This window comes from Tuber melanosporum (assembly GCF_000151645.1).
Source record: "Tuber melanosporum whole genome shotgun sequence assembly, scaffold_58, strain Mel28".
In the NCBI taxonomy this organism is placed as follows: domain Eukaryota; kingdom Fungi; phylum Ascomycota; class Pezizomycetes; order Pezizales; family Tuberaceae; genus Tuber; species Tuber melanosporum.
Window position 1 is genome coordinate 161846 of NW_003299104.1, and position 25700 is coordinate 187545.

Consider the following 25700-nt stretch of genomic DNA (forward strand, 5'->3'; position numbering starts at 1 on the left):
TATCAGATCGAGTCCTAAGCTTACCGTAATTTTGATAAGCTGTAGAAGTATAGTACTATCGAATCTGGACCCAAGTTGTAGTTTTTATAGTATGATGCATTCTGCTATTATACTTTCCCATCATACAAAATTGGTACTATCATCTGGTATCACTTTTTTCTGATTCTTATTATTTCTTCTATATTAAAAGTTAAGAGAGTTGTTATTTGATAATACAATGCTATATATATAAATATAAGTCTAGTATATTTTCCTTAATAGTTTTAAATAGAAATTACAAAAAATTGATACTCATATCAAGCAAGTTTCAAAGAATAAACTCTTCTCCTATTTCTGTTATGGCTAGCAACAAAGTGTTGAGATTTCTAGTTTGACAATCTTTTAATTTTTCATCTAGCCACATAAGTTTAAGTCTAAACAATTCTTCTTTACCAACCTATCTTTCTGACTAATTTCTCTAACTATCTGTTAGATTAGCCCTTAATTTGAATTCAGAGATATGACTATAATCTGTTTCTAAATCATTCCTATTCTCTGTCAATTTTTAGTAAATCTTAGTAGAAAAATATGAGTACCATTAATATACAATAAGGTTTAGAACCTAAATATTCAATCTCACTCCTTATCCAGCCATTATATTAATATACTAAGATTTAAAGCCCTCATGTAACTCTGACTCATCTAATCCCTCAAGTCTAAATTCCTCTATACCTTATCTTCAGCATTAAATTTTCGCTTCTAATGGTATAACTCATGTTTTTTCTTATAAGAGTAGTCCATGTCTTGTTATTATAATAACCTGTTAAGATAATTATTTTATAGATGATATGCCAGTGTTTCTTTTCTCTCTCAAGTTCTCATTATATTGAAGCAGTCTATGTTCTCATTCTAGTATACCTTCAGGTTTACTCATATTATTATTATATCACTGCCTAATAGCTAACATTTGGGATCAATTAACAGGAAACATGAATACCGACACATATATGGCCTCAACTACTTAGGCCCACGCTATTGAAATCATTGAAAGGGTAGATTAACTGATCGTCAAAGGTAGTGGGGCAAAAAGCTTCACCAAAGTGAGCGAGTATCTCTACTGATGTTACATTTTAGGGTGTCCCTCTAAGCTTAAGGGAATTGGGTGTCGGTGAGCAGAGACTAACTACTAGATATTTGTTTCTTAAAGATACTGTGAGAGCCTAAATTACTTTTTCACCCCTCTCGAATTGAACGATTTCCTTTCATATTGGTCACTACTCCATGCACCCGACCACCTTCAGCCATCAATCCTAGCGATACAAAACTCCTCCAACATCTCTCCCGCGGGTAGTCTAATACACGCTTTTCCATAGAGCATTGATTTTCCTCTTATCCCTCAGGCACCGGGAACAAGGACAGCCTGCGGACAGAAAGTTGGCACTAATATGTTGTATATTTTTTCCCTCCTTCTTGAGGCCATGCTCCTTCTTTTCTCTTGCCGGACATCACCCCCTCATTAGTTTTGTTGGGGTATAGCGAATCGCCGGATTCTCATGGAACCAAAGTATAAAGTAAAGTAACATGACCCCTTGCCCACGTATTTCTGCCTATCCCCTCGGAGGATAGTTTACAAGTCCCCCCACGTGTGCCAAGCGCTGAATTAGATCCTGTTTAGCGGCTCTTGGGGACGAGTACTCGTACAAGTACTTACTCCGTATTGCATCCCTTACCTCTCCATGACATCCCAGACTAACCCGGAGTGTTGGGATGCTGTGCGGACAGTGCGGCGATAAGCGATACTATGCGTACGAGTACAGTACTGTACTCGTACTTTTCCCCTAAAGCCATAGTCTATCCAAAGTCCAGACAGGAATGGCAAAACGACAAGCTTCACCCAAGAGGGCAGCCCTCCCCGGTGTTATTCTAACAACATCACGAGAGATTTGTTCAGTGATAAGATAATTTCGGAAACTTCCGCCACACTTGGTCCGCCCCGGAAAGTATCATACTCTACAGTAATTAATGGATACTGGTACTTACTGTACCATTCACTCACGTTCATAGCAAGTTAAAAAAAAAAAACCCCCCCCAAGCCCAAACCACTCCCCTAGCCAACACCATATTCTACAAAGCAGAACTATCCCCAAAATACGATACTATACCGATTTCAACAAGCACTTTCGTGGTGCTTCTGGAGCGATATTCCGGGATAGACCCAGGACTATGTCCTAGAGGTGTATTCATCCCGACATGTCTATCAATTTCCTCAAATTTGGCCCTACGTCTATGATATAACCTGCTCTCTGTCTGCGGGGAGTGGCAGAGCATGGAAGGAACATCGTTGCAAAAGTCCGAAAAAGATATGCACTATGATACAACCGCACTTGATACTTGTAACTTGCTAAACTGCACAACCGCCAAATACGTAGGCAAAAGTACTCGTACCGATCCTGCAAAAGTTCCCGCGGTAGCACCACATGGTAAATTTAAAGCGGAACCCACATGATTGTACAGTACTATAGCCATGGAATACATTGGCAGGGATTGTGGTGGTGGTACGGAGAATACCGTACTGCACAGTACCGCAGTGCTGGGCTGTGGGGTAGCGAAGACTGGAGATGAGGTGGGTGGGTGGGATGGATAGAGATGAGGGATTGGAGGTTCCGCAGGTGAGAATTGACTTGGTAGGCGATGCTCTGGAACTGTGCATCAGCGCAAAACTAGCCTAAACCAAACAGTGGTCACATGAGGTATCACATAAGTACAGTACTAGTCTACCGGTAGCACCAGTACAGCACTCGAGTGCAGAGCATACCCCATGGACAAAACATAAGCAAGGACTGACACACTGCTTTTCTTTCTTCCCTTCCGAACCCGGTGCAATTCAATAGAGAACGCCTACCCTACTGGTCCCAGCACGCTGCATGTAATGGCACCGCGATTGGAGGCCAATTTACAGTACGGTACAGTACAAGCTTACTTGTTTTATAATACGTATCGCACAACACCACCGCGCACGGCCATTCGATAGACAGACAAACAAACTAGACTAGGCTAGGCCAGGCTAGACACTGGATGGAGCCCTTGCTACTGCCCGGTCTTTGCAAAAAATAGGTACATACAATCACCCCACTTCGCTACACTTGCCCATACATGCGCACCCGCTCGCTCGCTCTCGCCGCAACCGCCCTTTCACCTAGCAAGTAAAATCACTTCCCCCATCCAACTCCAAAAGAAAAGATCAACAAAACCAACCAATCGACAAACCACAGTGCCAACCGAATATACCAAGTAGAAACCGAAAGAGAGGCATCAAAAGTTGAAAAGACCGGAGTAAAAGTAAATGGAAGGAGAGGAAGAAAGCAACAACTAAAACAACTTCTTCCCTCTCATCTCCTCAAACGCCATCCTCATGCCCAAACTCATCCTTTCAGGCCTTACCTCCTGCGGCGCAATCACACTTCCACTTCTCCTCCGATTGATGGAGGTTCCGGTTGCGGGTTGGAAGCTGCTAACATCCGGGTCCAGGCCTGTCCTACCATCTACACCACCGACGACGCTTTCTAATTCGCCGTCGAGCGCTGATGCTGCGACTTCAGCTGCGTGTGCGGTTCTATAAGGAGATGTTGTTGGGAGGATGGATGCGGAAGGGAAGGGTGAGGTTAGGCGGTACGAGGATACTGAATCGTTCTTGGCGGCGGGGGAGGAGGGTGGTTCGCTGGCCGGCATGTCTGCTAGGAGGTCGGCGGATGAGACTTGTTTTATGGATTCTGTGCCCGGGCTTAGTGCTGGGCCCGTGGCCCGTGGTGGTAGGGTTGGCGAGAGGCGGCCGGGGAGTGGGGCTTCGTCAGGAACTTCTGGAGCGGTTGTTGGACTGGCGTCTTTGCGCAATGGTGTGGGGGATTTGGAGGATGTAGAACCGGATAGGGCTGCGAGGGGGCTGTTCCTGGCAATTGCCATTGGGAGGCTGGCAGCGTTGGGACTTCGGCCAAAGAGTTCGAGGGGGGGTTCGTCTTCTTCAGGGATGTTTGGGTGGGATTTTCCTTTGGGTGCATCGTCCTCGTCTGGCACGTCGTATTTGGCGATGCTTCGCCTGCGGAAGCGGCCACCGGGGGTAGGTACAAACGAGCCTTTGTCTGAAGTCTCTCCCCACCCAATGTTTGGCAATGATGAGGCTATAGGAGCGGTATGTGGCTCTTCTCCAACCCGGGTCCGAGAGGTTATGGGTTCTAGTGAGAGTGATGGATTGAAAGAGGCACTTATGCCTCCCCGTACCGCGGTGAATCCACTCCGCATTCCAAGGCCTTTTTCGAATGTGAGTGATGGGTCCACTGGAGGAGCTGGGATGGTAGACGGTATGGGTGTGAATGACGGCAGTGGGGGGAAGGATTGGCCGGAGAAGGGTGAGCGCAGAGACGGGGGTTTGGTTGTAAAAAGGAGAGCAGCATAGTCCCGGTGGGGTGGCGACTCCTTTCTTTCCGCCACAGTCTCGTCCATATCAAATAAATCTTCCTCATCATCATCCACGGTTTCTATGTCAAATGACCGTTCCAGATCTCCGTTTACCCCCCTAGACCCATTCCCACTCGTTTCGTCCCCAAACTGTACCTCCTCAAATGAACCATCATCAACTAAAGCCCCGGACCCTGCAGATGCCACGGAGTGGCTTGTAGGAGCCGCCAACTCAACACCTTGCGTCACTTCTAAGTTGGCCGATTTCGCGGCATTCGCAATTTGCTCGACTTTTCCAGAGCCACCATGTCCCCCCCCCCCTGCCTCTACCATTTCTTGATCGCCAGTAGATCCAACAAACTCATCGCCGTCTCTCGGGCCGTATTCATTGTCTTTATCATCTGCTAAGCTCCAGTGTACCTTAGCTGGTGGGGGACTGCTGCGTGACGGAACAGAACTCTCGTCCTCAAATTGAAAAGTAACCCTTTTCGGAGATTTCTGTTTAATCCCAGCAGATTTGCCTGTGGTACCAAACGAGCTACCCGAGGACGATTTCAGAGAGGAAGCAAGAGGCGCCGCCGGAGATCCCGGGCTGTTATCCGAACGGCCGGGTATGGTGGCAATCTTCGGAAAAGTTGATTTCGGTGACTGCGGGGGGCTCGACATGATTTTGTTAGAGGGCGACGATGGTGGGCTCCGGTAGTTTCTATCTAGTAGAGGAAGATATCGGGGGGTGAAAGCAGCCTGGAGGTCTTTATCGAAAGGCGGAGAGTTGTTCTCGTGGCTTCCGAGCTGGTGCGCGGGCGGTGCACTAGGCAACCCCAATCTCAGAGCGTCATCCAGCTGAGATTCCCCAACGTCAAGCGAGACCTGGCTCCCACGTTCCACTCCTGACCAAGTGGAACATGTATCACCATTCTCGTGTCCGGGTGTAGCCGTAGTTGCGACGGTTGGATACGGCGGGGATGCGTCCGTAGCAGTAACATAGTTGTCATGACTGATCTGTCCGCCATCGTTGCCGCTTTCTGTTTCTCGTTTTCGCTTCCTTAGTTTATACTCCTCCTTCAACTTCCACTCGAACGCCTTGTACTCGTTTTCCTTCAGAGCCCCGAATGCCTCGATCTCCGCATCCAACTCTTTCCGTCGTTGTTGTAGTCGCTGTAGAAGGTCTGAATCATTGAGTTCCATGTCGGTATCGGACGGAAGTGATAGAGACGAAGATGACATGATGTTTGTCAACACACGGTACCCGCCGGATGTCGTCGATTTGGTGACGAGCCCCGTAAAATCTGAGTTTGTGAGCGGGGTTGCCGGAGATGAGGCGGTGTCGACGGGAAATTGATCCGAGGATGGAGGTGACATACTCTATCTGGCAGAATATAGAATGTTCCTGTGATTTGGACGGTGCCTGTGAGGGTTAGAAGAATCGATGTGAACAAATACACTCGAATTGTATTTGTTATCGGTACCAGGAGTGTTAATGTGGAGAAAGGCTGTGTCAACGCTCAGACAGCGGATTTCAGCCCGACAGCCTCACTTCTGAAAGAAGGCCGACTCCAGATACCGCCAATCCAAGATAGCGAATTTCAATTGATCGAGGCGCTCCGTACTCGAACACAACGACGAACTTGGAAGGCCCTGGCTAAGGTAGTGATGTTGTGAGGAGAAAGAGACTGTTGGTGGTGATAAGGGTGTGGGGATCTTTGTAGAGCCTCAGGCGAGGTGGAGATGGTGGAGATATCACAAGTGATTGTGCGGCGGGTCCTTCGTTCAGAGCCTAGTGCCGGTACAGTACAGTACCCTTCACCCTTAATCCCCTCAGACTCTCTTGTAAGGTTAAGAAGAAGAAGAAAGTATCGTGCCCGGCAGCCGGATGCGAGAGAAGAAAATAAAAGAGACGGTTCGAAGCGAGTTTCTACAAAGTCGTGATTCGAGGGAGAATTATTCCGCACTGGTACTGACTTATCCCGCAATGCAGTCACAATGACCATGCAAAGTTAGTCCTGACAAAATGATTCTACATGCCGTACTGCATGATAGGATCCGGTACTCTGGAAAGGCCGATCCCCATCGATCCCGGCTTTTGTCCGCATTGTCAGCCATATCAAGCATGCTCAAATCCATCGCGGGATTTCGGTCCTTGGAAGTCCTTGACACCAGGTTATTCGCACCTTTTACCCTAGTCACTTCAAGGTCTATTGTTATGGTGCGCGGTGGAATCCCAGATTCTGGTCACTTGATGAGTACTGTAAGTTACTGTGATTAATACCGTACCGCACTCAGACTGGAATTAAATACTCGAATTAGGCGGGCAACAAACGATCTCTACTTATCAACCATCCTACCTCGTCAATCCCACAGCTGCCCGCTGCCAATAATAACAGCCCCACCAAAAAAAAAATAATTCTGTCTCCCACTGTTTTATTAAATTTCTATTTTGAGATTATTTTTCTGAATCAAAACGTTGTCGTTTTTTTCTAGTAAGAAGTTGTGCTACTTTTCACTTCTTGACGGCTAATGAGGAACAATGGTCGAGCGACGACCGTTGCCATGCGATCGCTCGTTCGTTCGTTCGTTCGTTCGCGAGCATCGGTAACGCAACCAGCCCGATCAAAGTCAAGAGTTAATTTATTCCAAGAAAAAATTAATTGTACACTCAATTAAATTTAAGCAACTATTCCTGCCTACGCAGATAATTTATCTCTTCTGTTAATCATACTTCCTTTGTCGTTTTGTTGTAAAAAATGTGATTTTCCTGGCTCCTACCGTGTCATACTTCCCGAATGGCCAATTCTCCATAAACCTCTATGACAACTGCCACAATAGCGCGCGCCGCTAGGTCCAAATTAAGGTTTATATAGGATCATACATCTGTACTGAATTTTTCGAATTTATTGTGATAGCAAGTTTTTTATTGTTTTAGGTTATATTGTGATGTATTTTGTTGCAGAGGAGGGCGTTACGATTCAAGAAGGACGTTTTCCCGAGTACGATCATTACTTCAGCGCAATGCGAATCTACCGCCACCTAGACGAAATGAATGAAGAAAACAATTCAAAAAAGACAGAAAATTAACAAAATAAAACCAAGATAATCAATATAACCCTCCAGTAAATTCTTAATACATTGAGTTCAATGATAGCACCAGCTCACAATAGATAACACCCAGACTTTCAGATCAATTTGCGTTCCCTCCTCTCCAACCATGTTTTCTTCTGACAATCAATCTGCTCCTCCAAGGGCTCGACAGCCTGAGAAGCTGAGTCTATAAATGTGTCAGAATTCATGCTTCCTTCAATTCATCCTGAATACTAATAATTAGGAATTGATATAATGGGGGGTAAGAACAAATCTGAAGGTACAATAGAATTGAATCACAGTTCTTCCTGATGCAGTAATTACTAAAGATGAAACAATAGAACATACCGCTAGAAGATTGACCACTACCTTGAGCCAAATTAGGAACAAGATCTTGAGAAGAGGGTTGAGTTGCAGGATTGCTAGTGAAAGCTTGATGCTGGAGCTGAAGAGTAGAATGACTTTTGTTTGATGGATTGGATGAATTAGAGTTAGATGAAGACTTCAAATCTGACATTCTGGACAGAGTTTCTGAATCAGACTCAGATATTGAAGCGATAAATCTTCAACCTTATTGATGGTACTGAAACTCAATTACCTACTTCCTAGATTAACTAAGATTTAATAGAAAAGATAAAGTTATTGAGAATCAGATTATGTTCATACTTCCGGTTTTGAAAGTAAACTAAAGAAACAAATATTTAGAGTAATTAGCTAGAAATTTATATCAATAATGTAGAATTGCTTAAATAGAAACTTACACAATAAGGTAAAAAACTAGAGGGAAGTTAACCAGTAGGTTTTAAACCTTTGGAACCAGCTCAAGTAGAAGTTGAAAAAGCATCAATTCTTAGAAACTTGTTCAGTAGAAGTAGCGATATTTGTTGTTCCAATCCAGAAGAAAGTATGATAGACTCCTATTTATATAAAGGAATATAATGCTCAATTATTAAATACCCACATCTTTTAACTAGAAATGTATAGTAAATAACAAGTGTAAGAAAAAGGCGAGACTTGAAAATTAGTAGGAATATGACTCCAACAACCTGAAAAGGTTTGTTTCAAATTGAGTCATATATAATATAAAGTGACTAGTATTACATTTTCTGCAAGAATTCGCTACTATCTCCATAAAGTCCGATGCTATTTCCGCAAAATCCGCTACTATCTCCATAAAGTCCGATACTATTTCCGCAAAATCCGCTACTATTTCCATAAAGTCTGATACTATTTCTACAAAATCCGCTACTATCTCCATAAAGTCCGATACTATTTCCGCAAAATCCGCTACTATCTCCATAAAGTGCAATACTATTTCCGCAAAATCCGCTACTATTTCCATAAAGTCTGATACTATTTCCACAAAATCCGCTACTATCTCCATAAAGTCCAATACTATTTCCGCAAAATCCGCTACTATCTCCATAAAGTGCAATACTATTTCCGCAAAATCCGCTACTATTTCCATAAAGTCTGATACTATTTTCACAAAATCCGCTACTATCTCCATAAAGTCCGATACTATTTCCACAAAATCCACTACTATTTCCATAAAGTCCAATACTATTTCTACAAAATCCGCTACTATCTCCAGAAAGTCCGATACTATTTCCATAAAATCCGCTACTATCTCCATAAAGTCCAATACTATTTCTACAAAATCCGCTACTATCTCCATAAATTCCAATACTATTTCTGCAAAATCTGCTACTATCTCCATAAAGTCTGATACTATTTCCACAAAATCCGCTACTATCTCCATAATGTCTGATACTATTTCCGCAAAATCCACTACTATATCTATAAAGTCTGATACTATTTCTGTAAAATCTACTACTATCTCCATAAAGTATGATACTATTTCAGCAAAATCTACTACTATTTCTATAAAGTTTAATATTATTTACACAAAATTCGCTACTATCTCTGTAAAGTCTAATATTATTTCCACACAATCCACTACTATCTCTATAAAGTCTGATACTATTTCTGCAAAATCTGCTATTATCTCCATAAAACCTGATACTGTTTTCAAAATATCTGCTCCAGTAACAGAATTATATTATTTCTTACTACTGGAACTTACTTGATATTAGTAGTTCTTACCTACTTATGATATTTCCTTGTAGTGCAGATGTTTCCTTTATGCTTAAGCTTATCTAAATGGTTATTATAACTGGTACCAGTACTTGTTTAAGTTGAGTTTGTATTATGTTTGATTGCAGTATCACTTTTTATACTAAGTTTGTTTTATATTTAATTACTCTATTACTTTTAATACTGAATTTATTTTGTGTTAGTATTGCTTTCAATACTAAAGGATTATTTGACTTGTTGATTTCATTCATGCATCTCTTTTTTTGCAGTGTTTTGCGCCCCTTTTACAAAGGAGGAAATTTGGGACTATGATACATGGCACACGGTTTGATTCTGTATTTGGCCTTACTGTACTCGAAGAGTTCTACCCTTTTGCCTATGAAACCCCCCTGTTTGTTACCCGCTGGTTTTCATTATGTCCCCCCCGTTGGTTACAATACTCAACTTTGAGGCCAGCACTCCGTCATGATGTTATTGTATAGCTTGTAAATCATTAAACTATAAAACCTATTAATCAAACTTGAAGTAAGAATAGAGAATTGCGCTACCATTGATAAATCTCAATCCGAGACATTTTATTGTATTTTATTATTTGTAATCTGTGATAACTGTTGGCCAAAATAAATTTCTTGATATCGCGTTCAGACTATTAAGATATAGAAGGTTATTATGATAGGATAAGATTGATACCCCTTTGTTGCAACGTTGCAATTAGCTCTTCGAAAGTCTGCACATCAAGATAAATCCAATAGATCACTAGTCCTTTAAGTCAACGGACCGTTGAACAAAAGAAGCTCAAGGTGAAGCGTTTTCGGTCTTCGGTCTCCCTTTCGTAGGTGATATCATTACATTATCCCTGTTGGTTCTAGTGTCAAGGTTTTCATGCGTTTTTTGGCCTTCGTAAGGTGCTAGAGCGTGCATAACTCGGAGCGAGCAAGAAGACCTGGAAAGCATCAGGTGTCAGGTTTCTTCAACACATGGCTTTCTAAAGGTTACCCGGCCTCGGCTACACGAGGCAACCCCCGCAATCTCAGATTTTTGACATTCGACTTGTTCCTGAAATTAGTGTAATGATAACAATGGAAACCATCACTCTAGCCAGGTTCCTAGAACAGGCCCAGCAGATCCCAATTTCGGAGGCCCTGTTGAAGGAGATTCGTACTATATTAATTCGGAAGACTAAGGCTAATGCTCCGAGGGAGGCCGAAGATGTGAGGTACCGTTTCTTGTCCGCTACTTACTTTTACATAATAGCTAAGTTTGCGTAGTGAGGATTTAGGCCCGCTCTTTAATCTCATCCTTCAGACCACGGGAATTCCTAGCCTGCGTCAGCAACACCGTGCGCTTGCATCCGATACCATCTCCACATGGCTGATTCGATCGGCCAGTTCAACTCCGCTACGGGAAGCTGTGGAGGCGAGTCCTGAGGTCTGGAATTCACTTGCTAATGTTGCGTTCGCTTACTTTGATGAGGCTTCCAGCGCATTATCTAAAGCCCTTAAAGACCTTCTCGGGAATATTTTCTCATCTCATCCGGATCTGGAATTCAAGCGGCAACTGGTGGAAAGCGCACTTGCAGCGCGGGGCAAAAAAGTTGGGTATTATGTATTCGATGTACTCATGAGAAGGGGGGTAGGGGCAGAATGGGTTTTCACCAAGCATGGTACGATTGTGGGGGAAATGTTCATGGCGTTGAAAGATCGGACTCTTTCCCCGGTCATCGGGAGAGCTGTGGTTGGATTTCTGGCTGCAAGAAAGACCGAATTAAATGACTTGGACCGCTGGATAGAATGCTGGGAAGTACCACTGAATATTGCCCTAAGATCTGAGGAAGTACGAGGGAATGTACAAATCTATGCCCTACCAGGACTCTTCCGGCTATCACCGGAGTGCTTTGTGCGGTTCACCCAGGGGGTAAGATTAGGGAGATATAACCGAGGAAACCTTGGGGGCGGGGATGAGCGGGATTTGATGAGTCTTCTTCGTTGTCTCAAAGTTGGGCGAGATCTGGGATTTGTGGATGAAATAAGTACGACGAATCTAGTGCCACCTTACTTCCAATTAATCGACTAATTGTGACTCTGTAGATGATGCAGCCAATGCCGATAATAACGATCCGTTAGGCTCCACTCCTGTACAGCTTCCTTCCTCTTTTGTTTCGCCACTCCTCTCAAATGCACACGGGCACACCCGCCTCGCTGCACTCACTTTAACGACATATTCTCCAACTCTCACAAAGCCCCTCCCAACTTCCGCCTTCCGTGTATTGAAGTCAGCACTCCCACCGTTACACGCAGAAACTGACGCAGAGGTGAGGGACCTGATAATTGGGAGTATAAGGCAACTCGTAGAACGTTTGGGTAGCAGTTCCTATGCCCTCGATAAGGACCTGCAAGGACTTCAGAAAAACGCCCTTCGCCTACCCAAAGACCAAACCACCCTCTCAAGAATTCTGGGACACAAAGAAAGCATTGAAGAGGCAGCTTCCTTTATAAGCTGGTATTTGAACTTTCTGAAGTCTCAATTAGCCCCAGGGGCGAGCTATCAGCGTGTTGTGACAGCGCTGAGAGTTCTAATAATGGTTGTCCGTTCTGGAGTTGACCCGTCACTGGTGGATCCTGACGACAAAGCAAGCAAGAAGAAAGGGTTACTATACTGGCCTCCAAGTGTCCGAGTAGATTTTTTTGATGGAGCGATGAAGAGGGTATTGGTCGATTGCTTATTCAACCCCTTTGAAGATGTAAGGGTTATGGCAGCAGAAGTTTTGAAGTTCGCTCCTGACTGTGGCGGGTCACTTCGGGTAATTCTGGAAAGGGGACTCAGGGAGATGAATACCTCTGGAAGAGCTAGAGATGCGGATGGCGTTGCTAGATCTATCGACCTGTGGTTCCATTTTGCGACGAAACGTTCCCCGGAATCAAAGCTCGAGGAACTTTGGGGCTTCGCGGTTGCTGCTCAAAGTGGCGAACTTTGTGTGGTAGATTGGGTGCTAAATGTTTTGGAACTGGACTACCTCAAGGTTGCCCGAGAAGACTTCCAAAGAGCTGTTCGAGAGAGACCCATTTATGGCCTTTTCTCTGCGCTCAGACTCATATTCGAAGGGGGGGGGATTTGTCAGGGTGCTCTCAAAGGCTGTGCAGAGAAACTCCCCGTTTCTCGGATCCTCGAATACTGCGTGGAGATCTGGCAGATGTCTAAGGACATTTTGTGTTTTGTTAGCCCAGAGGGATATGTGCCGCAGGGGATGATGGAGGAGGACACAGGAGATGATGGAATGGACACACAAACTGTTATGAGTTATTGTTGGAGAGCAGTCAAAGAATCCAGGTATGCAGTAATTTGCCAGTTCATGTGGAGTCACTCGTCTTCCTGATTTTTAACACTATTTAAAGTGCACTCTTAGGCGCAATTATTGGTACAGCCGATTTCGGCTCGGGTCCCCAATCACTGTCCAAGCAGAATTTCTCCGACATCGGAAATGTCTTATTAGAGCAACTATTAGATATTCGTCATCGTGGCGCTTTCTCCGCAGTGTCTCCTAGTTTCATAGAACTTTGTTCCCGGTGCTTAGCTACCCAAACCCTTTCCGATTTACCTGAACAATGGCTATCTAAGAGCATTCTTCAAATAATCGATAAATCCGACTCGATCACTCGGCGTTCCGCCGGTCTTCCTTACCTAATAGTTGGCATTGTAATCGCGGACCCACACCCAGACCGTCCACTACTCAAATCAACTTTTGAGAAACTGGAGGAATTCGCGCGTTTGCCCGCTGCCCTCTCAATAGACGGGACCAAGGTCAAACTTCCTCAAGTTCACGCCCTTAACTGCTTGAAAGTCATGTTTGCGGACTCCCGCCTATCATCCTCTTCGCAGGAATTCCTAGGGAGAGGATTAGAGTTATCTGTAAGCTGCTTCGCAAGTGAGGTCTGGGCTATCCGAAATTGTGGTATCATGTTATTCACTGCGCTTGTGAATAGACTTTTCGGCAAAAGAATGACAGGGACTATAGAAATCAAAGACTTCCTCGAGCGTTACCCAGCGGTGACATCAGTCCTGCTACAAAGTTTAAACGGAGAATCGGATATTAAAAGCGTTGAACAACTTTATCCAGCACTATCACTCATTGCTAGGCTAGAACCAAGCGAAGGGTTTGATGCAAACGCTATTGAACCGGCAGTGATGAGATGTTTGAGTAGCCGCTTTTGGAAAATTAGGGAGATGGCTGCGAGGAGTTATTCCACCCTTGTTAGCGCTCAGCATCTCATTGAGGTTATTGATCAACTACTCCGGGATGCAGGGGAAAGTCGGAGACAGAACTTTGTCCATGGCCGGCTTTGTGCCGTTAAGGCTTTGCTGGATAGAAGAGGCGCGGGCAGCGGGGAAAAGATTTTCGAGGTCCTTGGAAGGTATTGGAGAATTTTGGTGCAGTCAAATAACTGTGCGGTAACAAAAGCCTCGTTTTTGTCTCTCATTAACAGTGATAATATTCAACGACTGTTAAAGACACCGCTCAATAATCGTATGTAAACGTTTCCTCGACTTGTTACGGAACCGCACTAAAATAAATTTAATAGCAGCCCAGAGTCTTCTCAACAACCTACTGGAATATTGCAAGACTTCGCAGGAGGTTCTACAAGAGGTTGGCCGAGCGTCTACAGTTGGCCGCTCAATGTTAAAAGAGGAGTTAACCAGATATATCTATAACCTTGCAGCTTACTCAAACGATCGCATACCTACCCTTATCACCTCCATAGCCAGCGAGGATGAAGAGCTTGCTTTATATACTAGCTCTCACCTTTCCTCCTCCCCTCTAAATTTCGATCAGGATACTCTCACCTCACTTGATGCCACCCTGTGGACAATAATTACAATTCACCCATGGGATCAACTACGTACCATGGCTGTAAACCTCCTATCAGAATATCCCCCACCGCAGGGAGCCCCAGAAGAGTTTCTCCAAGAACGATGCAAGATTCTCTTGACGCTCTGTACTAGTGCATCCACCGAGCCATGCCGTATCGCAGCTCTCCCGGCGCTAGCAAAACTAACCACCCACTTGTCTCATCCAACCGCATCTCTCCTCAAGGAGATAACAAAACAAGTAGAGCTATCGGGCTACGAGGACAATCCTTTCCCAACTCGCCAGGCCGCTGTCTCCGCTGTGAAAGCCCTATGTCCAATTCTAACATTTGAGACCTTCAACCACGCCTACTTCTGTCTCTACGACTTCCTCCATGACGATGACGAAGACATCCGCGAGGAAGCCGCAAGAATCGTCAAGTCTGTCACGAAAGGAGAACACACCCTTCTCCCCCTCGCATCCGCTGATACCCTCATTGATAAAATGGCTAAATCATTCAGTAAGGATGAAGAATTTGCTAGAGAGGTCGTTTCGAGAGTTGTTGTCAATGGCGATGTCAAGAATCTACTGAAACAAGTCTCCACCGAGGATAAAATTCTCTTTGCTAGAGAGAAGCAGAATCTGTTTTTAGATGTTCACGGCGAGGTAGTGCGCTGGGCCGCGGTGCTGGGAGGGTTACCAGAAAATAGCCGGTTTATCGAGGATACCCTAAATGCCGTTGCCAGGGCTCGAGAGTTCGCCAAGGAGATGGGGGAGGAAGGGCCTGTTGGGTGGATGCGTGAGGAAGAGGTGTGGGTAGTGTTTGGGCGGGTCGTAGAGGGATTGAGTATCATTAAAAGGTGGAGGGGTGATTGCGGGGATGAGGCCAAGGAGTTCCTGATGGAGATGAAAGACCTCCAAGCCCACGAGCTGTTTTTGGGAAGGTTGGAGGAGGTTTTGGCTGTTTAGGTAGCCAGATGTAGAGCACCTGGAAGGAATATAGAGCATGTTTTGATGTGTGCCATAAACACTACCCAGGGTATCACATACAACCGATTCTCGAATATCCCCATATACCCCTCTGCGAGTGATTCTGTTCCCGGTTCTCACCAATGCCAAAGGCTATAAGTACTTGTCACTTTTAGGCCAGATACCCATGCAAAACCACTCACACATCCAGCGCTTATGACTTCGCAGGCATTAACAAAAAACCCCACCATCGTACAAGCATCATCGAGAAACAAACCCTAGCTTCTACCACCCTCAGGTCTAAAGCAAGCGATATCATACAAAAGCCAGAATATTTCGCAAACGAAGCGCAGGTTCAATTACTACCCGTACCAAACAAAAGTACTCCACACGAGAACAGAAAAAGTAGCAATGGAAGCAATGGAATCGATTAATTAGGCTAACGAAGAGTTGTGAACAGGCATGCCTACTCACTCTCGGGTAATATATGTCAACGAACTTCATGAAACAATTATAATAATGGCAAGATGGCCGAGTTGGTTATGGCGCCAGGTTAAGGTTATCTTAACACGTATCCTGGTTCGGGAAACTGAGCGTGGGTTCAAGTCCCACTCTTGTCACTACTTTTTCCGGTTCATTTTTTTTCCCATTCTAATCCCTCTTCCCCTCTCACCTCCGCGAACTTTGCTCCCCACCCGCTCGCTCCCCTCCTAGCCCGTTTCCTTCAATACTTGTAGGGGATTGGGTATTCTGGTTCTACTGGTGGGAAAGGAGGAAGCAGCTGGAGCTCTTCCATGTTCACCATTCCGCTGAGTTTTTGGTTGACGCCGGCTTCGCGCCGAATTCAACGAAACCGTCTAACGAAATATCTCATAAACCTCTATCATACAATCCGTAAAAACCGCCACACGCCCTAGCAGATAAACACACAAGTGATACGAGAAAGGGGGTAAAGGTGAAAGGAAAAAGAAAGACAGCCATCAAAAAGCACAATTGTACAAAGCACCGTTCAAAAGAGTATATTCTGGTACCTACACCTCCGCCCCCGCCCACTCCTTCTGTTTCTTCCCCCCCCTCCCCCCCTCCTTCTCGGGCCTCGTCGTCCTGCAAAACGCATGTCAAGGCACTCCCCCGCCTTCCCCAAAGCAATGCATTGTAGAAGAGAGGATAGTGAAAAGAAAAAACTCCTATGCTAGGACGTACAATGCGAGACGACAAGGCAAGAATCCCTCATGAACTCTTCAAGTTCCCTCGTCTCCTCCACTCCTAGCGCCCCTTGTCCCCTCCTACCATCCGCCCAAAATCCAATTTTAAGAGAAAGCAATCCCACACTAGAGCAGCATAATGAGTTCGAGTGAGAGCGCACGCAAAAAAGAAAGTGCTAGAACGCAAGTTCCAACCGCGGGCTGAAGGAAAAGGAAAAATAAAAGTCAGGAGAATAGTAAAAAGGAAAGATAACTGGGCTGTTCAAGTAACGCATGTTAAATGAAGTGAAGTGAAGAGTTTCGGACGTATTGCAGTCCTTTGGTTTGTGAAGAGCTCAAATAGAGAACTAAAAACTAAACTGTAATAAAAAAATAGTAATAAAATAAGATAATTCGTGAATGGACAACTTTGTGGGGAAGAGTAGGCAGGTAGGTAGCTATTTGGATGGATAGGTAATTAAGGTGGGTAAGGTATCGTAGGTAAGGAGGAAGCCGTGGGAGAATTTATGCTTCGCCCACACCACTCAGCTTCTTACCCAATCGTCGGCGAGCTTCTCCCTCGACACTGGTACTACTGATTCTTCGTCCTCCAAAACTTCGTCTAGGTAAGCCACTAGCAGGCAGTGGAATTCCACTTTCTCCCTTGGAAACAGTGTTTCTGCGGATAGCGGGAGCTGGAAACGTGTCATCCGTGCTAGATGCCACACTACCAATGCTTGTTCGATCACGCACGTTGATAGTAGTCATTCCAAACTCAGAATGTGTTTCCATGGGTGTTACCCTTCCTGAGAGACTAGCACGACTGCTCGGCCTATGTGATTGAGGAAGTTGAGATCCTAGTGATGAGCGTGAGGTAGCGCCCGAGGCACGGCTTGATGGGCGAGATGTCGCTCGCGAGCTTGGTCGCTCGCCAAAGGATAGTCGGGTGCCGTGCGGGTACACGGTGTCCCTATCGCTACGACCAGAAGTAACAGAGGAAATAGAGGATGGCCGGTGTTTCTTTTGTGACCTCATAGTAACCGTTGGTGGGATAAAAGCTCCCTGGTTGCGAGGGGATATCCGAGGAGGTGTGTTGACAGGTCCTGGTAATTTACTGCGGGCATGCTGAACTCGTTGCTCCAGCCTTTGCATCTGTCCTATCAAGCCACGGATGTGGTGAAGTGACTTCGAAGATGGGATAGGCGGCCTCATGCCGGGTCCATGAGATCCGAATGACGGAGCTCGTGAGTGGGCAGGTCTCTGATGGTGCTTGGGTCGGGGGGTCAGAGCTGGGTCCTCCCTTGCACGAGAGGGTTGGGAAGGAGTTGTCGACACCTCGGACATTGGGGGAGATGGGGGTGTCGGGGAGTGATCTGATTGTGGAGTAGATGTGGATGCTGCGGAAGGTGTTGTAGGAGTACTCGGCGGTCGAGAAGCGACCGATGATGTTTCCGATAGCGTTGACTGGAACTTCGCGGGTGGCGGAACGTGATGCAGGCTTCCATTACCATACTTCGCTGCCATAGCCATAGCATTATTTAACTTATCCACCGTAATATCCTGTTCCACCTTCAGATCCGATAGCTCGTCTCTCAATCGCTGGCATTCGATCCTTAATCCCTCCCGCTCCTGTTCTCCAATCTTAATCTCCTCCTCAAGTAGGACCCCCCTTTCAATAGCCTGGTTATATTTCGACTCCATATCCTCTAAGGATGATTTGACTATGCGCTCCTGTCGTTCAAAGTCATCGTTAGAGACCTCGATGTCCCGTAACCGGAGCGAGATTTGTCGGTTAGTTTCGCGAAGATTGGTAATTTCCTTCTGGAGGGTATTTTGGGCGCTATTGGCCTCGGTTTTGGACTGTTTGTATTTATTCTAATAAGCGTTAGCCGATACGTTCATAGAGAACCATTTCCTTTAAGTCAGGAGCTAGGGCTCGGGGATGCGACGGAGGTTCCAAACATACTTTCCATTCCTCAACCTCATATCGTAGCCCCTCGTTCTTGTTCCTTAGATCCCGGTGTTGCTTCTCGCTTGCTTCGAGTTCCTTTTCAAGTTCCTGCTCGAGCTCCTTGGAAGACGCCTGAAAGTCTACAAGTTCCGATTCTAGTTGCTGGATCTGAGACTTGTAGTAAGCTAGGGCTTCTTTAGCCTCGCTTCCGGGCGAGTCGCAATCCTTTGATGGCATAGCTATTAGTTGGTTATTTTTCTTTTTTGTCGATGTCAATAGTTGGAGAGAGTGTGCTAATATTCGTTATGTCGTTTCGTCGGATACAGTAAATCGCCGGAGGGCGATGGGCCTCTTTCTCGGTTGGTGGATGACTGCTCTAGCTGGCTAGTGGCTGACTGTTCCGTGTGTCGTAAGGATAGGGGGCGGGGAGCTCGTTCCAGCGGCGACGATGGGGAAAGCGAGAGAGGAAAGGAGAGAAGGGGTGATGACCAAATCTACCGTACCGAATATTCGTTATCGGACTCCTGAGACGGTTTCCCCCTTCTTTTCCTGCACGTTTTTTGCCTATCCAATCTTCTTTATCAGGCTCCCTCCTCCTTTCTTTACCTTTGTCGCCGTTACCCGATGCCGTCCCCGCTGGTTCACCTGTTCGTCAAATAGGACCGGTTTGCTGACTACCGGTATGGGCGGGCAATATCCGTGAGTCGTTGTCGTCGTCGGTGTTTGTCTTCGTCCAGCCGGGGGGAAGGAGAAGAGGACCAAATGAAGGTGAGTTGGCGGGGTTGTTGTTTTGTTGTCTCCGGTTGTCAGGGGTGAACAAATTAAACCCTGTTGTGTTGTCCAAGCAGCGAAGCACCGGTAGAAAAAAAGCCGTTCTCAGCATTTGTTTGCAATGGCCTAGCTCGCCAGGACGAATCATCAGCAGAATACACAGATGTTGTTTATTTTTATCATTTCTATGGGAAATGGCGGAGAGATTATCATATCACTCTACCGTTAATATTTATTCATTCCAGCTTATCGCGGAATAGGATCGGTGCTGTATGCCACTGCGCCTGTACCACATAATAATATTATTATATATTATCCCGCGTCGGATAATGATGATAATGGCTTCTTTTGGCTCTGGACCTTTGTACTCGAGTACTGGTACTAGTGCAGTAGAACACACCCACTTGCATTTCGGTTAGACGGTCAGGCAGATCTCGAGTCCACAAGGTAATGGCTTTCGTTGATTCTGTGTTATGAATCACGTGAACTGCAAACCGAATCTTCCCGAATGGTTGAAACTGTTGGGATCGGGAAGGATGAGAACATCGATGCGGCTCGTAGAATGCAGTCTGGGTCCCCTTGGTTGCATATGATACCTTGTGTGCAATGCAGGTCGCCTGCTGTAACTTTCACCCATATCGCAACGGTGCTTTGACAAAAGCCGTTCAGGGTGCTATATTTCAAGCCGCATGATGACAACTTTGTTCCTTTTCCTCCATTTCATAAGTTACCGACGGCATGTAGAAAAATGCGCTGCGAATATCCCATCAAAGTGCTGGCAGACTCCATACCGACTCAAAAGGTGCCGTAAGTTAACTCCTTCCTCTCGAATCCACCGCTGCACCAGTGTTTCACCGTACAGCTCCCCGTGAATCCAGGGTACTGTACTCTACTAGTGCTGTAGACTACAACATTCTACCACCCCGAATACTATAGTGGAATTAGTGTTTGGGCCTTGACGAGCCATGTGACTAGAATTCGCTCCCTATTCACGCATCAAGTTACGAAGAAACACAGCTCCCCCACACGGTATCTAAATTATCTAAATTATATACAGAATGATCCTCTCGACCCTTTTTACTACTAAACTAAACGGAGATGGTAAGATAACCAGTCAGATAAATGAGGTGATAAATTAAATTAAAGATAAATGTATCATAGTTCCACCCTTCAAAGCCGCGGAAGGGCGTGGGATATCTTTTAAGAAGACAACAGCACGGTAATATAAAATATTAAATATTACCTGCGCCGCATTCCCTCGGCGAAGTAAAGCCACTTTCTCCGATATACAATATATACCACCAGGGGTCTCTATTTGAAACAAGGGTTCGTGTGGTTCAATCTACGAGTATAAATTTCCGAGGCCGAACATAAGACGAAATACCAACAGCGCACTCCACCTTCATTTTGACCTCAAGCACTACTATGCCAGTGCCGTAATGGGGCCCATTGTTGCAGTGATCTTGTTTTCACCTTGCCGGCTATTAGGGAGGTTTTGCTAAGACGGTCGTAACTTGAACCTTCCTTATCACCACAGCAACGGCACTAACCTTTCCACATGTGCGATAGTGCTCGGTGGCTCAACTTTGCACAATCTCAAGAACAGAGACGGTCGTAAAGTGGTTGTGTTTACCAAAAATGGATAGTTTGCACAACGCTAGGAGAAAAGTTTTCAACCCACACCAAGTTTTGTACGAGTACTACAAGTATGCTTACGAGCAGCAAACGCCATAATTCGCCACAAAAATAAGCACAGTTCTTGTTACGACGGTCGTAACAAAACCTCCCCATTGAATTGACACACTCCCACCCCAAAACTCACCATATTACATTACTTGCTGTTTTCCAAAAGTATCAGGAAATCTTGGCACAGTCTAGGCCTAGGAAACGCCAAGATTTCCTGATATGATACTTTCGAAAACAGCAAGTATGATATCATATAAATGTACAAGTACTGTACAGCTCTATCATTACCCTAAAAAATTCTCCAGGAGCAACGATAGAGAAGATATTATCCCCTTTGTCTAGTTAGGTCGCTAAATATTTCTCGGAGAAACCCCAGAGAATGAACTTACCACCCCCATATCATAGTACCGGTACTGGCATCTCCAGTCCAGTATTGCGGGAACCTTGGTTGCAAAATAACTTTTGGGGTGGACTTTTATAATAAAGCGGCCCATGTTTGGTCTTAACATCTTCGGGGTATTCTGTACCCTCGCCAACTTGTGTGTATACTTGAATAACAATTCTGAAACATTCCTGTTTTTATACCGATTGGCTTTTTGTGTATTGATGGTTTTGTGTTCGTGCCACACAACTGTGCACCAGAACACCAATGGTTTTCAAAAGTGTTTCCGATGATCATGAACAGTACTGATAGTGACACTAAAAAGATGGCAGCCAATCCAGAAAGCATGAGGATGATAAACACCTATAATTTCCCACAGGAGTTTCACTCATCCCACATATTCTCCTTAATGCTAGCTCCCCCGAGATTCATCGTTGATATCCTTGTTCTGTGCAGGGATGCTGCTGCAGGGGACGTTCCAACTCTAAAAAATACGGTCACGGTAGTTGGCTGCGCTGAGAGAGCGAAGAGAACAGAATCAGACATGACGATCCCAGAAACAGTGCAGACTTCAAAATACAATTAACTTGGTAGCCAGAATTCCTTCCTCCTGTCTAAGTTCAGTTACCAGCCACTCCCTTCAGTTAGTTCTTATTCACGCAAATTTCGACCAGCAAAGTTTCTTCAAATACCTATGGTCTATCTCTCTTCACCAATATTGTCACTTAATCAATAGTGGCTCATTTTTTCTCTTCATAATGAATTAGACACTTGGTGATATCATATTATGAAATAGTTTCATTAACTACTGGCGAGTAAATCCACCTACTAGCAGGATAAGTATTGGTTCCCATGGTATTGTGTGAAATACCTAGCTAGCGCAGTGGTTAATATGTCAAGAACCAATTAACCTCCTGTGCACTTAGCGGGGGCCCAGGAGTTCGATCCCAGCTCTTTACTGAGTTGTTCTTGAACGCTCCATCATGTAGAGCGGGGCAATTCAAAAACCCTGCCCTACTGGAACTGGGAGATTGTGGCGGTAGAATCCGACTCTGGACCCGGACCCTGTGGGAAGTGGTCTGCGATCGGCGGCACATTTTTTTCTTTCCACCCCCCGGCCCACGGCAACAGTTGTTGTAATTCCTGAATGCTATTTTCCTGAATGCTATTCAGACTCTAGTGCAAGCTCAACTAAACTGGCCTCCGAGTGTGATCATTTGCCATCAAACCACACTGTCATCATCGACCGCCTCGCAAACTGACCGTCTTTCACCAAGCCTCAGTTCGGATACAAGATTCCGTTCAGTTTTGCGGGCGTTTCTGCTGTAAAAATAATCGTCAAGTAGGAAAAAACGGTCACTTTATATGGGGCAAAGGAACGGAGCCGTTGCATCCAAATGGAACCTAAGGAATGTTCGGTGTGAATTGTCCATAGTGACAGTGACCTATATTTATAAATTCATGTCCCGGGTGTATCTTTGCTTTTGATACTCTTTGTGAGGATCTCCTACCTCGTACAAGGATGGCAAGTTCCTATCACACTTACCGGAACCCTAGTATCTGACAATGTTCAGTCGCCTATACCGCTGGTACACAAATCCTTCGAACTCCTTTCCCGTGGGCGGCCTAATATACATTCCCCCTTACTTCACTGATATCCTTTCTCCCTCCACTTCCCTAAACACAATAACATAGCACAGGCGGCAAGCACTTACATATTTCTTTACTTTGAGGTTCTACGTTCTTATGACTGGACTTGATGAGATTAAAACGATGATATTCTTGTTATCAAGAAAAAGGAGAGATGAAAAGGACAAGATCAAAAAGGGAAGGGAATTAAGTGTAGGGAAGAGGTGAAGGGGAATCCTCATTCCTCAGACAACCCATGCCAGTGCTTCAGTGAGGATGTAATCCTCAACGCACATATCTCACCCAACTATTCAAGCAACACCAGACAGTCCACAGTAGAGCTCCAAGTCGGCACACTTCCGATCCCAATTCCCTATGCCTATCAACGCTTCTAGCAAAGGTTCTATTTCTTCTCACATTAGCGTGGTCTCCCAGCCCCTACGAGGCTATCATTTCTTCTACACCACGGAAGAATAGATATGTTCAGGATTTCTGGAGCACAAAGCCTCCCGAGCTCAGTGATCAGTGCTATTTTTCTTTGGGAATCCGAGCAGCATAGTGGGAGGAGAAGCACCCAGGGCAAGCACAGAGAACAATCTTACCAAAATTGGTGTTTGCCGCTAAACTTTCGGTCTATTTTTCGCCCTCCCTCTCTGTTGACTGTCCTTTATACTGTGCTCTTGTATTCTCCGCGGTATCTATCGGAACTCCTCCCAGGATAGGAAAATATGGAGATTCCAATAGCGCTATAGTAGTGTTATGACGCACAGAATGGTAGAGTGCGGCGGCCTGGTGCTGAGTGATAATTTGCCCACTACTCGGGGAGCCAGGATTACATGAAAAAATCGCGAAACGAAAAATTCCTTATCGGACAGTGCAGCTTAGGCACTTCTTCCTGGGAAGGACATAAACTCCCCACTTCGTTACACTACCTTGGGGGCAGTGGTTTGTCGGTTGTTTTTTTTGCCCGTGCTCATAGAGAAACTCCGGGTGGCAATGTATCTCAGGTGCGCTGTCTAATACCGTCACCAGGCCCATAAGCTAAGTAATGCGAGCGCAAAAATTCCTCCCACCTAACGCAACGCCACCCAGGGGATTGTGCCCGGCATTCAGGTCGGTCTTCACGAGTACCGATATGGCATCATATAACAAGGCGATTAACTATGGGTAATGACACGAGTGATGTCTGGTGATCGCAGCTTGCTGGTCATATACTGTGGCTTGGGTCTGGTGGATGCTTGCTAACATCATACATGGGTTCCCACGGGTCATGCGCTGCATGAAGGGGGTCCAGAGGATCAAAAGTGGGAAGAAATTATGTCCGCATAGCCATGCGGTATTATTTCGAATAACAAAATCCTCATACAATCCCTGGCAGGAGGCTGGCCCTCGCTGCAGCTATCAGACGGATCACATATCTTTTACTAGAAGCCGCTATTCATACCCAACCAAACTTTGTTGAGAAAGTATAGTAAGTCTGCAAGGCGAGCAATAGTGGCCGATGTCCATGCTTACTAACCAATCTAGTCATCTGAATGCTAGATAACACGTATAGTATTCACCATGGGCAGTTGTTTTTTTCAAATCAAAGGAGCGGAAAAGGAAAAAATATTTAAGGACCTGTTATGCACGCCACAAAAGTAGGATTTTTCCGGCCTTTACAGCATTTCTGTTCCAAATGAAATATTTTAACGTTGTACTTCTTACATTTTCCATTATAACTCAACTCCCCCTCCAAAGGATCCCGCTTTCATCGAACTGGGCAATAAGGCAGCTGTTGTCTGAATATGGTTTGTCTTCTTCCCTCTCGTTGAGGGTCTTAGGATGTTAAAAAAACACAATTTTCAAGAAGGACAGCATTTTTGTGAGTTGCTGGCATATGATACTAAACAGAGCCTTAATCCTTGCTCAATTTTTCCTTCTGTCTTCTGGTATTATACCCTGCCGGTCACTGACTCCTCCTACGATGGGCGTGGTCCATGGGCATGGTCCAGGGTCTTATTCCAACTTACCACCTGGTACGATATGATAGCAGGTCTGATTAGCGCTAAATCCTTATTGAGGAAGGCGAAGATCTTCACCCCCCCCGACCCCCATATGCAGGACTTCTTAACCGTCCTACAATCTAATATGTACCGGATAGTTTATACACCATAAATTCCTCAGTAATGGCTCGCCGTAAGAGGAATTAAGCTCCTGGGCTCCTAATAACCGCGCAGGGGTTAATTTGTTTTTGACATCTTAACCACTGCCTCTCTTAGGCATTTCACATAATATTACCATGGAAAAGAAACTCCTCATCCTTCTGACAGGGTTTTTTGCTTTTCCCTTTTGGTTCCAGGGGGAAGAGCTGCGTTTTCCTCCCTAAACGGTCGGGTAGCTAATGTAGGTCTCCTTGATTTCCAAAGGTTTCCCTCCGGAGGAAACTAAAAAATCCCACTATGCAACTTGAAGATATCTATTAACAACCCACCCTTTTGCCCATTCTCTACTTTCTTCAGATGGTTGGGGGATATCATTTAAAAAGCGGGTCTGATGGGACCACAAAAGCTAAACGGGACATTTCTCCAAAGTTTTTTTTTTTGAGGGACGAGCAAGATCAACTATGAATGTCCAAGAAGCTAAAAAAATCAAAGAGAAAAATAAAGCTAAAATGAAACTCAATGCCCCCTAGATATA

At 45.2% G+C, this 25700-nt stretch overlaps 3 protein-coding genes; 1 reads left to right on the forward strand and 2 right to left on the reverse strand.

Moving 5' to 3' along the window:
• Positions 1-2949: 2949 nt before the first annotated feature.
• GSTUM_00009514001 (uncharacterized protein) lies at positions 2950-5658 on the reverse strand (the record flags this gene model as incomplete). XM_002840761.2 has 1 exon in its annotated part: positions 2950-5658. One exon carries the CDS (start codon positions 5656-5658, stop codon positions 3349-3351), a length of 2310 nt encoding a protein of 769 aa, XP_002840807.1. The 3' UTR covers positions 2950-3348.
• A 5568-nt stretch (positions 5659-11226) lies between these two features.
• Positions 11227-15505, forward strand: GSTUM_00009515001 (uncharacterized protein; the record flags this gene model as incomplete). XM_002840762.2 has 4 exons in its annotated part: positions 11227-11649; positions 11747-12933; positions 12999-14128; positions 14184-15505. 4 exons carry the CDS (start codon positions 11227-11229, stop codon positions 15416-15418), a joined length of 3975 nt encoding a protein of 1324 aa, XP_002840808.1. The 3' UTR covers positions 15419-15505.
• Positions 15506-17127: 1622 nt separating this feature from the next.
• Positions 17128-19348, reverse strand: GSTUM_00009516001 (uncharacterized protein; the record flags this gene model as incomplete). XM_002840763.2 has 2 exons in its annotated part: positions 18569-19348; positions 17128-18477 (listed from the first exon to the last, which is right to left on the reverse strand). Exons 1-2 carry the CDS (start codon positions 18788-18790, stop codon positions 17128-17130), a joined length of 1572 nt encoding a protein of 523 aa, XP_002840809.1. The 5' UTR covers positions 18791-19348.
• Between the last annotated feature and the right edge of the window lie 6352 nt (positions 19349-25700).